Genomic DNA, 14,001 nt, shown 5'->3' on the forward strand with positions numbered 1-14,001 from the left:
AGCGCAGTTCAGGTGTTACTGCTTGGAACAGGAGAGCAATTATAATATAATGTGCCCTGAAAACGAGATTGTGCAGAATTGTCGTATGACCTGAAACTAAAAAATGAGTTTAATTATTCATGTTTCAATTTCTGTGACTCATTGTCAAACTTTAAAAAAAAAAAAAAATTATGATTGTTCTCTTTCAGGGCCGCCCACTATCTCCAGTACTCAGACTCAGCAAGCTCTACACGGAGAAAAAGGGCAAATCAAATGTTTCATTCGAAGTACACCTCCACCAGATCGGATTGTAAGTACTGGCTCCTCGGGACTATCTGCTGTTTTTTTCTCTGATCTCTTCTTTGTCTCAGGTTAGCTAGATTATTCAATATCTTAAAAATAATCGTAAAGAGGTTTTTATAGATCCTTGGCACCCGTTCAATGTTAACCATATAGTATTATCCCGTTTTTATTTCTGTGTCCACATTTCTTTTTACTTGACTGAAATGTATATATTCACCTCACATGGAAAGCAATGATAAGGTAAAGATAAGGTGGAGAATTATTTCATTATAGCTACAACATTTGTGTTCATATAAAAATCCGGATATGAAACTACAGTTTGAACCCTCAGTTCCTCGTTTAATGCACACTTTGCTCTGTTAGCACTGATCCCATCAAGATTTATGGACCTTATATAAACAGCCTACTCTCTCGGCTCACTTTGTGCTGATTGTTATTTCAAGTGTGTGTGTGTGTGTGTGTGAGAGAGAGTGTGTGTTTGCATGCTATATGTCTCAGAGTAATTGCCATACTCCATCATCTAATGTGTGTTTTTTTATTATATTAATGTCAAGCATTAACTAGCAATGTAATTAATATGAGGGTTTTTTCCAGAGGGCTGTCTGTGGAAGCCGCCTTTGCTGGGTCTCCTCGATGATTTTAAACTCCTGATCAGAGTATCTATCCAGATGTCCTTACTTTAGCTTTGTGTCTTCAGAAATGACTAAAATATCTGTTTATGTCCATTTAAAGTAAATCAGTTACAATTACAGGAGAACATCCAAATTTTGTCTCAGACTTCTTTGCAGCCTTCTTTTTTTTTTTTTTTTTTTAAAGGTGCACTATGTAGTGTTTGGTAGAGAAATGTGAAATTGTGTGAATTTGGTCCCTGGAACACTGTCTGAAGATAAAATGCTATGTGAGAAGTTATGGTGAGGGGGCCCGCAACAGTGAAAGTGCAACTCTCCTGGTAGCTTTGAAGCTCTAAACAGTGTTCAGGGACCCTTTTTTTTTCTTTGAGTAAAGTTTGTGTATTCAGTTCAGAAAATAGAGCACAGAATTGTTTCACTTCTTCAACTTTCAAAACTTCACTACCAAAACTCCATAGTGCACCTTTAAAGTAAGCATTGCCCCAAAGATTTATGTTTGGGCTTTTAACGTTATTCAATAGAGTAGTGGCTAGAGTATGAAACAGGGAAAAGAGCAAGTCGGGAATGACATGCAGAAAGGAGAGCCTCATATATGGAGCGTGACCTCACTGCTAGGCCATCAGCACCCCTGCATCCCCTATTTTAATGCAAAACAAAATCACAGAGCAAACTACGTGTCCCAGAAGTCAATTGAAAGCATTCTTTCACTTAAGAATGATCAGAAAATACTTGAGCAAAGTCAAAGCGTGCCAATATGCGTGCCATATTTCACAACTCCAATTAGCCACCTGTTCTTTGTTGCAAAGCTTGAAGATGAATGTGTTGTTTATCCTCTAAGTACCAAATCATATCTCTGGCTTTTTATCCAGTATAATGAATTCCCTCATTTGTTAGTTAGAAATCTGTAAAAATGGAAGCGTGTTTTTTCTCACCACAGTCCCTCAAAACAAACTTACCATTGAGCACCAGCATTAAACCAAAACAAACTGCTCTTTAGTGACACCTCAGCTATTCTGAAGTCTCCGCTCTCCTCCAGCGGCACACCTCCAACCCCTCTCCACTCACAAAGAAGTTATCAATTAGAACACACTATAATTAAGCACCATTAAGCACAAGCGGCAGAAAGAAACGTCCTTTGCTCGAGATGATCGCCTGTGGCCTGCGTTGTTGTGTTAGCATGCTAATGTTAGCACACTTGGTTAACTCATAGCTTCATGTTGCACATACATTGACATGTAATGAGTGTGATCTAAAAACACTTACATGACATCCAAATAAGCAGTGAGCATTCTATGTTATTCTTCTCTCTAGTCCTTGACTAATAGTGCTTTACCCAAGGCCGTCCCGTCCATCCCGTCCGTTCTCACTCGTTGTAGACAGTCATGACTCAGAGAGACATTTACAGATTATATACTTGATTTCTGCTGTATTTATGTGTAAAAAGTTGCACATTTCTTCATTTAACTGAAAAATTATCATTGGCCTATATCAGTGATCTTCAACTGGCGGGCCGTGGGCCACATCCGGCCGCCCGAAGCTTCCCATCTGGCCCCTAGAATATAATTAAAATCATAAAATGTGACGAGGAAAAAAACATGTTCTGGTATTTAAGGTTGTCTTTTAAAAACTCCATATGGCTATTTAAGCAACCCAAAACATTTGAAAGCATGAAATATAGGTTTGTTCAGTTTTACAGAAATCCACCTGTTAGCTGTTACTGTGTTTGCTTCTTCAGAGCAATTAAAAATGAATTACATGTTTTAGCATTGTCAATGAGGTGTTTTCTTAACCGATGCCTTCTTTAAAAAAAAAAAAAAAAAAAAAGAAGAAAAAAAACTTTAGTTCACAGAAAAGCACTACTCTTATAATTATTGCTTGGGGATTCCCAGCGGCAAAATCAGGGAAACACAGTAATTAAGACACTTTGCTGGGAAGAGATCTGCCTCCAGTATTTGCAATGTGATATTATCTCCCAGACATTTACTAAGTCTAGAGACGGCAGAAATATCTAACTGGCAGGTGGCAGCTTGTCAGCTGTAAATGGCAAAAAAAAAAAAAAAGATCACAACATTCTATTTCCATCATAACCTGCTGTTCTAACCAATGCGTTAACCATGCTTGCGTCATGGCACCATGAATAGTTTTTAGTTGTTGATTGTTTCTAAGTCCATCCAATATCGTTATATATACAGCTACACTAACCGTGTACTAACCGTGCACTAACCGTGCAAAGCGTATGCAATTACATGTGCGTCTTTCCGCATTCTTAAGTACATCAGATGCAAAAATATCTATCCAGCTTTATCTTGATGCTGTTGATTTTATATGCATGCCGTTCATTATCATGTTCACATTGATTTGCTAGATTTTCCTCCTCAATATGTTTACATCAGTTTGCGCACAGCACTTTGTACACCAGAGCCTTAAGCTTCACACCTGCCTTCACCGTCTTGTTTGTCTTATGTATGTCGTCTCTCTGTTCATTGGTTGCCCATTGTTCTGTTGTGTGCACTTCTTGTCTTAGCATCTGGTCCAGAGTTATATATTTCATTGCTGTACATCTTGTATGAGGATGAATGACAATACATTTGAAAAATGTAAGGTATGCATGCAGCATATCATTTCTCTTGTCAAAAAAAAAAGAAAAAGAATATCACACCATTGGTCCTCTTGTGTCATCCTGCAGGCCTGGTCATGGAAGGAAACTGTGCTGGAGTCTGGAACATCTGGACGCTACACTGTGGAGACGGTCACCACGGAGGAAGGAGTCATCTCTACGCTGACCATGAGCAACATCGTCCCGGCTGACTTTCAGACCATCTACAACTGCACTGCGTGGAACAGCTTTGGCTCTGACACTGAGATCATACGCCTTAAGGAACAAGGTGGGAGCCAAGGTTCGACAGGTTCCACCTTCCTCTTCTTAAAAATCACACCACTGTGGTTTAACCACATGTAGTGATTGATGGTAGTCAAAAAAGCTGTGATTTTATGTGCCAGTCACGGTGCTTGTTCTCTCCCTGTATGTATGTGCTATTGACATGTTTGTGTGTGGAGTGTGTGAGTTCACATATGCACTTTATTTCAAAGCACATGTGTGGTATATAAGTAATAAGGATGCACATGTACAGGTTAAAACAACAACATTTTTAACATCTTATTTGTAAGATTCATGAACATAAAATGTCAGGTGGTAGCTCGAGTATTTTCAATTAGATTTAGAACTTATATGTACACTATTGCTTATTTTTGAATTTCTCAGAGAAAAAAGTTTTTTTAAATTTGCTAGTTTGGGACTGCTAGAATATAAATTGCTGCATGGCCTAAATTCTGAAGCGTTTGATGTACAATAAATGTGGCATTGAGAAAGAAAAATTCCTGACAAATTAGTTTTCTGGTTTAACATAAAGTGCAAATCCCTGGTAATTTGAACTGGTGACCCTTAGCATGCTCTGTACACTGAATTTCAAATACACCGTGTCTCCTGCTTTGCTTCTATATAAAAGACAACTTTTTTTTTTTCGAGAAAAAAAAAGTGCCTTTATCTGCTGACCTTTTCCCCTCTAGCGTAGGAGATGCCGTGTTTTCCATCCACTTAATCGCAAATGATAAATTATAAGCTGCTTATGTGAAAGTGACATTGATCAATGAAGACATTAAATAGGCTTTAATGGTGTACGGAGAGCACTTGGTTGTTTTGCATTTGTTTAAAACGGGAGAAGGTCATAAATGTGGGCTGGTAGCTGGGATCATTAAAGTGTGCTTTAATGAGGACCTTCAGTGTAAGGGAAGCATATAGAAGCAGCTTAAAGCTATAACGAAGCACACAAACATGATTATGCTTAATCTAATGCACATAATGAGAAGAGAAAACCTTTGTGAAGTTTGTCTCACATAATATAAGACAGTGGGATGATGAGGTAACATGAGGAGGGGAAATATCAACCTTTACTGAAAAACAAAAGGTTTGTTAAGTTTTAGATTTGATGTGATTTAGACTGATGGTACATACAGAATGATTTGTCTTTGCCTTGAGCCTGTGTTTTTTTTTTCATCGCCTAATACCTGAGGCACAATTTAAAAGTCAATTAGAAGGATATATAAGAGTATACCTTCCCTTAGTTCCTGTTTGTGACAGAAACAGAAAAGAGAAAAAAAAAAGAGATGAGAAGAGAAAAATGTGGCCTCTACATTACGCCCGTCTACTTCTGTATTCTCTCTTGTCGTTTACCTACATTGAATTTAACGTGCACTTGAGATGTCCGTTGTGCGAAATTGTCGATCAACATTTTCTCTGTTTGCTCTCTGCAGAATCACTCCCCGTGGCAGTGATCATCGGCATCGCTGTGGGAGCGTTTGTAGCCCTCATTGTCCTCATGGGCACTATCGGAGCATTCTGTTGCACCCGATCCCAAAGAAGTAAGTCTCCTCTTCCCCTTTTTACATCAATTCAAGCATGCATGCCAAAGAACTGTATTTCAGCCAAGCACACAAGAAAAATGTCCATCTATTCATGTAGAGATTATGTTCAGTAAATCAACTAGGGGGGGAGAGATCAGGTAACTTTTCTTGCCTGTGTATTTTGACTTAAGGTGTCTCAAAAACTCCTTTGTAAAAAAAAAAAGAAAAACATAAAAATGAAGATTCTCAGCTGCTTCAACACATTTCTGAGTTGTATTGAGCTTCTGGAACATACTGGGGTACCGCACTTAATTCAAGATGCAATCACTTGCTAAGATGGACATCTTCTGTGGTGCAGATAGCCAGATTGTAATGAGGGCTCATTTCATGCAATTTCAGTCTGGCTCCATTCGCTTTTTGAGGTTATTTACATCCTTGCGCTGTGTTCACTGCCATCCACCCATGTACCAAGTGATTCAGGTTAGAGGCAGACCTTCACTGTCTCTACCCGAAAGAACCAATTTTATGCTACTGGTTCCCTTCAGCATGTCTATTGTCTGTATACTACAGAGGAAGCGCACCTGGTTATGCCCTCACTGCCCGTCTCCATCTGTGCTCACCAGAGAGAACTTGCAAGCAAAATTAAGACAGAAAGTAAGACTTTGTTATATGACAGTATCATCAGCATTATCCCAAACAGAATGAGCCGCCGTGGAAGGATGTATGAGATTGCATATGTATGCAGAAAAAAAAAAGATGATCTCGTGTTGGCAGGAAACAAATGATTAATAATGCTTTGTATTGTTTTTTCTGGGAAACGGGGGGGGGGGGGAGCTCTCACAGACCAAACCAAGGGGATCTTTGCTAAATTCTGTAACACTGCACACTACACTGGGGGGGGATTAAAATGTCAACAAATACAGAATGGTGTTTATCCAGCTTATTGAGATATATATGTGTCGTCTGTTTTCTGCCAGATCTGAAAGGAGTGGTGTCGGCGAAAAATGACATCCGTGTGGAGATTGTGCACAAAGACCACAATGCGGCGCGTGAGAACGAAGAACACCAATCGATGAAACAGCTGATGGTGAGTGTGAGTGTCACAATGTACTACTTTTCACTCATTGGTTCCTGATTTGAGAAATATCATGTCAACTTTATTGTACTTTTGCATGCCCTTGTTAACCGGATGGGTCCATGATAAGTGCACCCTGTTCTTGACTTTGCTTTTGTGGAATGAGTAAAAGAACAATAGGCATGGTATATATAATAATAATAACTTTATTTCTATAGCACCTTTTAAAAACACAAGTTTACAAAGTGCTTTGACAAACAACAAAAACAAGAACAAACTAAACCAAACACAGAAGAACATAAACAACAGCAAGAACATAACAAATGAAAAATACTAAAAATAATTAAATACAATTCAACAGAAAAGAACCCAAAGTGCACGATACCCAACAGACATATATAACCCGACCATCACAAGAACCATCATAAGAACCCAGGCAAAACAAGAACCATCATAAGAACCCAGGCAACACAAGAACCATCATAAGAACCATCATAAGAACCATCATAAGAACCATCATAAGAACCATTATAAGAACCATCATAAGAACCATTATAAGAACCATCATAAGAACCATCATAAGAACCATCATAAGAACCATTATAAGAACCATCATAAGAACCATCATAAGAACCATTATAAGAACCATCATAAGAACCATCATAAGAACCATTATAAGAACCCAGGCAACACAAGAACCATCATAAGAACCATCATAAGAACCATCATAAGAACCCAGGCAACACAAGAACCATCATAAGAACCATCATAAGAACCCAGGCAACACAAGAACCATCATAAGAACCATCATAAGAACCATTATAAGAACCATCATAAGAACCCAGGCAACACAAGAACCATCATAAGAACCATCATAAGAACCATTATAAGAACCATCATAAGAACCATCATAAGAACCATCATAAGAACCCAGGAAACACAAGAACCATCATAAGAACCATCATAAGAACCATTATAAGAACCATCATAAGAACCATCATAAGAACCATTATAAGAACCCAGGCAACACAAGAACCCAACAACACGAGCTGAGACGAAGAGGAACCAAAGATTTAAAAAGATGTAAGAAACTAAAAGAGCTAAAAGCAAATCAAAAGATAACAGCAATAAGAAGGTAAGAGCAGTAAAAGAAATAGAAACAAGTGAATCAATTATCAAAAAAAAGAAACCAATAATATTAATGAAAATAAAAAGTATATATAAATATAAAACATAAATAGACAAAGTAAGTAAGATAAGAAATTAAAACATAAGAGGAGTTAAGATAAGAGCATAAATAAAGAGCATAAATAAAAGGACAGTAAGAAGTAAAAGAAGATAAAAATAGTAAAACCAGTAAGAAAAGACATATGTGTTGCACTGATCTATGACTGTGCATATTAAGGTATAGGGTCTATATTTATCTATTTGATGCCACCAGTCCCATAATCAGAAGAGACCCCGATGCTTTGTAACTATGGAGATGCTGATGCATACCGGTTAATCCTACAGTGGGTGTATTTCTCTATATGCCTTCAAGACAAAGGATTGTTTCCTCTTTGGAACAGTACCAGTGTTTTGGTTTTTTCATGCAGCTCGCTCGAGGGCTATAGGCTATTTGCAGTGTGAGGTTTTAGATTACAATTTCTTTGAAAAAATACTTAATACAGTCGAGTACTCGATGTTAGAGCAAGCAAATGAGCTTACCTTACAAATCTGCATTTTGTTAAGAAATCTATATTCATGGGATGCATTATTAATGTTCCCCACCTGCCTGATTGAAGTCGGAAAACATGTGTGACGACTATCCAAACAGACTGAGCGAGGGATACAAGTTAAATCCTTTTCAATCTCAAAATGTCTTTTTCTTTGCTTTTGACACAGGCACTTAGTCTACTCTGCTTGGTTTTGTACGCAGGTTGAGCGAGGAGAATTCCAGCAGGAATCTGTTCTGAAGCAGCTGGAGGTATTACAAGAGGAAGAGAAGGAGTATCAGCACATTAAGGTACGACTCATGAGCGATGACGGCACGGAGCTGTTAACGTGGGAGAAGGGGGAGTTAAAGGTGGTGAGAGAGAGAGAGAGAGAGAGAGAGAGAGAGAGAGAGAGAGAGAGAGAGAGAACGCCTGTGGGGGCGGAGGGTGGTCTTAAACTCTGGGACTGAAAATAGCTGAAAAGCATTAATCCTTCTCCTGCTACACATGATTTTCAGAGGATTAATCCAGGGGGCAAAATGACTCGTTTTAAGAGGTGTGATTTTTTTATTAATTAGTCTCTCATCCAGTCTCTTTCCAGTTAAGGAAATCAGAAGCTGGTTGGCCCTGAGCTGTTATTAAAGTTACTTAAGGTGTAACGTATACCATATAGAAGGGATTAGAAAGAACGTACTGCGAGAGATTCTGGGTACTTGTTTGGTACTGGCTGATCTCTCAGCAGCATATCTGATACATTTCAGTTACATAGTGAACCTTCATTCAGCACTTACTTTGCAGTATAGCTATCTGAAAAAAAAAAGAAATCTTCACCCTGGTCATTAGAGAAACATTGTGTACCCATTAGTGTGTTATCTGTCATATCAGAACCACTGAGAAGAAGAAAAACAGTATATCTCATCCAGACACAAATTGTCACTGTGCAATTTGTCTTCTCAAACAAAACCAGTGTTGCCACTCTCTCCCTGGAGTGTGCAACTGTTGTATCTGCCTGCTTACCTGGTTCCTTTGGGGGCCCAATTTCCTGATCCTACTTAATGACAGTGTGCATGAAACGGGAGCAGAATGGGGGGGGCTGAACAAGAGATAAAGGCCAAACATGAACAATCTCCCTGTCTACTGTCTGATAATGACAAGCATAACGAGGATCCTCTCAGGTGGTCGCGCTCTCATTTTACCCATTATGAGCATTCTTCTTTTGGGAATTTGCTGCCACGCTCACTGTGCTTGACATTCACATCCATTCACAGGAGGATGTGAGGGAGAAAAAAACAAATAAAACACACTTACAGATACACACTCGAGCACCGACTAGACCCTTAGTAACAGCCGCCCGTGCCTGCACGCCTAACCACACAAACGAGAGTCGCAGCTGTAGCCTCAGAAGCTATTTCAGTGCGTACATGAAAATCGCAGACAAAACAATCTGTTTAGGCCCAATTAAAGCCGGTATGTGAGTGAACTTTGTGGTGACACACTGGATGCCTAACTATGAATCATCAACGCCCGTTTAATTAGCATGAAAGGGATTTTTAAGGTTAGCATGGGGGCTAACTATTTCCTAGCAATAAGGACTGTTTTTCTTGGGGTGTACAGAGCAGCCTGTTGCCTTATTTATTCCAAAGTATGAAAGTTAATTACATCAAAAAGTGACCTTGATACTATTGAGGAAAAAAACACCTAAATGAACAAACGGGGGGGGGGGGGGGGGGGTTGCTTCTGTATTGCCTATTGATTTAGCTGTTTTAATTAAATAGCCTAATAGAAAAACAAAAAAGATTAATGCTGACAAAGTCTAAAGTGATAATCTGTTTGTTTTTTCCATCTTCTCAATAGGACCCTACAAATGGCTACTATAGTGTCAATACCTTTAAGGAGCACCACACACCCACCATGGCTGTGACTCAGTCTGCTGAGGTGAGGAACCCCACCAACACAGCAACCCTGGGCAAGCAGCGGGTGCCCACGGGCATGTCCTTCACCAACATCTACTCGACTCTGGGAGCCGGTCCCAACCGCCTGTACGACTACAGCCAGCGCTTCGTGCTGGGCATGGGCAGCAGCTCCATCGAGCTGTGCGAGCGGGAGTTCCAGCGCGGCTCGCTCAGCGACTCCAGCTCGTTCATTGACACGCAGTGCGACAGCAGCGTCAGCAGCTACAGTAAGCCGGACGGCTACGTGCAGTTCGACAAAGACAGCAAGGCGTCGGCCTCCTCCTCGTCCCACTACTCCCAGTCCTCCTCGCAGAACTCAGACCTCACCCGGCCGCTCCAGAAGCGCATGCAGACCCACGTCTGACCACCAGGGGAGGAAGGGCGTGTGAACCGGTGTGACAAACAGCCAGGATTGTAAAACTGTGACTGAATCGGCCCCTTAAGTTACAATGCGACTGGACACCTGGAGATGCATATGGGCTGGATGGCTTTAAGACACTCTCTGACTTGTTGAAATCCTTAAAAAGCGGATCAAGAAGCCTTATATTTCCCCCTCATGCTTAACCCATAGACCACCTCCTTTTTTGACCTACAAGCAGAATTGTGCCATGGAGAGGTTATTTTGCCAACACAGACAACACCACAAGTTCGGAAATTGAAGCATTCACTACTTTGTGTTCTGCAGTATTGACCGCAGAGGGCAGGCCATTAAAAAGGCTTTTGTGTGACAATCAGTTCCCCTGGCAAAGACCATTTTTTTGCCTTTTGAAGATTGTCATTGATAAAAACTCAACACGATGGACACGATAATGAGTGCAAGCCAATGTCCTGCTGCTCTCTTGTAGTTTGAAGCACAAAAATGAATGTGCATGTGTTTTTATTTTTATTTTTTATTATTAGTTGTTAAAGGGATTACCCCTCCTCTCTCCTACAACCTTCCCCCCTCGAACACTTTATGTTAAGCTTTCTTGTTGAAACTGGTCTCCCGTGTAGGTGGAAAAGAAACTTTCTCCATGTGCCCCCGCAGACGCCTCGAACATTTAAAAAGGCTGCGTTTTTTTCTCCACAGTCAAATCTGGGCCACAGAGGCGGGCAGATAAAGATGGGCTGAGATCTCATTTTAAAATCCCTGAGTCATTTATTTTTACTGTGACACTCTGCGATAAGGAACGTCAGTGTACATATGTGACTGTAATTTCTTTTTCTAGCATCTAATTTCTTTGTTTTCCCTCCTGGAGGACTGTAAATGAGACATTTGTGTCCTTATCTTCTTTGCCTTGAGGGTGTGTTTGAACTGTGTCAATACAAACTTTGACTAAGCCAGATAGACATGCACTCTCAGCTCTTGTGTTTGATGGGGAGCTGGATCCTCCGTAGTGTTCCCTGCACACCAAATCCAGCTCTTGAGTGATGCAGCAGAAAGCCCACAGACTGCAACACGTGTTGCACTTATGAGTTTCTCCTGCAGGTCGTCAGCCATTATACTTGAGGGTCCCCATTCAAGGAAATGTCAACATTATATTTTAGCTGAGCTTCCTATTATGTGGTTTTTCCCCATTGCTATGGCCAATATCATTGTTGACACAGGAGCTTGGTGCGACCTGACTGCCGGTCATCAAGAGACATGAAAAGCAAATTTAGAAAATGTGTTTTGTTTTGCTATCTGCGGCTCATTTTTGGCTACTGTGGAGCTAATGTTGACACCCTGACTCTTTCAAGTGCATTGTTTTAGTACTTTTTTAAATTTTCTGTACTCTATGTGACATATGATTTTGGATTTGTTATTTAATCACTGACATTTGTTTTTAGTTGAGAGTAGAGACAGAGAGTAGTGATTTAACATGCAGCCACACAACACTTAATACCTAACGTCAAAGTTCAAAGCCTGTTGTTAAAGAGTGTCGTCGTCATGCTTTGGGCATGTGTTGTCGCAGAACAAACTTTTTACCTAGGGTTCTGATTTTTTGCGTCAAAGAACACTCGGGATCGCAATGCAGATCGGTGCATAAGGCAGATAATATAAGATAACTGGGCAAAAATACTTTATAATACTGTGTATCCCCTACCTGTTGGCTCTGACACACCTCAAGATGTCAAGTTTGATCAGGACCTTAAAGTATGTTTTTAACACAACCGAGTTTGTTTCGTACGAGCCGGCTTTTAGTGACTGGAGGGCAACCTTTACAGTAAACAAAGATCATTTCTGTAACAGCAACATTTACACAATAGGCTACATTATATGATATTTGATGGAAGCTATCAACAGCCTCAAATGTCCGCACTCAAGGTCTGCTCCACCCATGCTTTATCACATCAATTTGGTTACTATCATTCCATTTTTTTAAACATTTTTTTGAAGGATAAAGAAAAATTCCTGGAAAATAAAAGCTTAGTTTGTTGTAGAGCCACACTGGAAGCACTTGCTCACAATGTCCATGTCGGTTTTTTGTATTGGTCAGATGAAACAAAAAAACACGAGTTAAAGGTTTACTAGGTTTCAATATGTCTTACTGAACTTGTCAGTATCCTCCATTGCAGAGTAGTCAATTGGTATGAAGTGAACTTGAAACTATGAAATCTGCCTCTCAACCTCGTGAAAAAAATCAAGCACGGCAATTTCCAACAAAGGCAAGTTGTTGTTTTTTGCACTTTACATATGAGTATATTCAAAGCATTTGAATGGGGTTTTCCACTTGAGTGGCAGTGGTTTGGACTGTAATTTTACAAAATGGATTGGCGCCCATTGTACAGCTTAAGACAAAAAGCTCTGTTTCAACGCTGATAATCCAGCTTGGCACTTAGTAGACTGTATATAAATCTCTAATGCTGTCTTTCTCTGTATATAATTTGTCCTGGCTTTTCTTTCTTCTTCTCCGTCACATTTCACTGTATTAGAGCTCAACAAATCCATGTGGCATCAAAACTGCAAGACAGACAATCATTTTCTCTTTGTTTCCCTTCCAAAAAAAAAATTTCATCAACCTCACTTGTTTCTCACAAATTACATGAAAGGCTTGTGTGAGCAGTTTCTCCTCACACAGATCTCACAGGGAACACTCAGGCTCTGTATGGCGAGCACACAGGGGGCTATAGGATGAGAACTGAGCTTAGCTGGGACAGCTTTGAAGTGAGATGCAGTAAGAGGTTATTATACCTTCAGAACCTTCTGACAGATGCCCAGCAATATATTGCATTTGGCACCGGGAAGACTGTCAAGTAAGCCTTTTTTAAATTTATTTTCCCTAGCATGTTTGAGTGCAGGATGACATTTTTTCCCCGTAATATCAGCAGCAGCAGCCAATTACAGAGTGGTCTAGTTTGCAGGGGTCAAAATACAGTATTCAATCTGATTAATTTTCTTATATTTTTTTATTTTGCATATATTATACATCATTTTACATGCAAAGCCTCAGAAGTCAAACAACTCTCCATTCAAGATTCATATTAACGCCTACATTTAGCATGCCTCTTAAACAAAACAAATTTGCTTTCTTGTCCAAATGGTCCATTTTTTTTATATGGAGCTCCTGCACTGATCCAAGCATAATGCATTTCCCCTGTCCAGAGAATCTGCACAGCGCACAGCAAACAGATAAATATTTGATAGGCCAGCCTTCTGTCCCATCCCCCCCCGCTCATGGCAGCAGCCACAGTGGGCACGAGAGTACCACAGGAAGCGAGAGCCATGTCAGTCTTTGGGAATCAAAGCCCATGAGAGGGCAAAGTCTGGCCCCGTGCGCACCTGCGGACGCCTCTCCGGCTGGTGCTGGCGGGGTTCTGTTTGCCTGCACGGCACAGATGCCAGGGCATGACAGATGAATCAACACAGAGAACCCAGAACAATTACAAGAGGTTGCTGCCCTTTCCCTAATAGAACAAAGAAACCCTCTTAGAGTGGAGGATGCTGGGTACTTTATTATTCAGAGAATGCTAAAGACTAGCCTGTAGAACAGTGGGCAGTTGTGAAG

The 14,001-nt window shown here is 40.2% G+C and overlaps 1 protein-coding gene across 12 annotated transcripts in view; it reads left to right on the forward strand.

The window, feature by feature from the left end:
• Positions 1–13,338, forward strand: part of kirrel3b (kirre like nephrin family adhesion molecule 3b) — a 163,804-nt gene extending 150,466 nt beyond the window's left edge. For 2 of the 12 annotated variants that reach the window (XM_061045911.1, XM_061045913.1), the window contains exons 10-16: positions 189–289; positions 3,598–3,808; positions 5,223–5,330; positions 5,883–5,966; positions 6,290–6,405; positions 8,306–8,392; positions 9,936–13,338. In XM_061045911.1, the coding sequence (XP_060901894.1) occupies positions 189–289; positions 3,598–3,808; positions 5,223–5,330; positions 5,883–5,966; positions 6,290–6,405; positions 8,306–8,392; positions 9,936–10,397 (1,169 nt within the window). In that variant the 3' untranslated portion in view covers positions 10,398–13,338. The remainder of the gene's footprint in view (positions 1–188; positions 290–3,597; positions 3,809–5,222; positions 5,331–5,882; positions 5,967–6,289; positions 6,406–8,305; positions 8,393–9,935) is intronic. The other 10 variants (XM_061045912.1, XM_061045923.1, XM_061045914.1 and 7 more) reach the window with 7 other exon arrangements.
• The last annotated feature ends 663 nt before the right edge of the window (positions 13,339–14,001 follow it).

This window comes from Labrus mixtus, chromosome 9, assembly GCF_963584025.1.
Source record: "Labrus mixtus chromosome 9, fLabMix1.1, whole genome shotgun sequence".
NCBI classification, from domain to species: domain Eukaryota; kingdom Metazoa; phylum Chordata; class Actinopteri; order Labriformes; family Labridae; genus Labrus; species Labrus mixtus.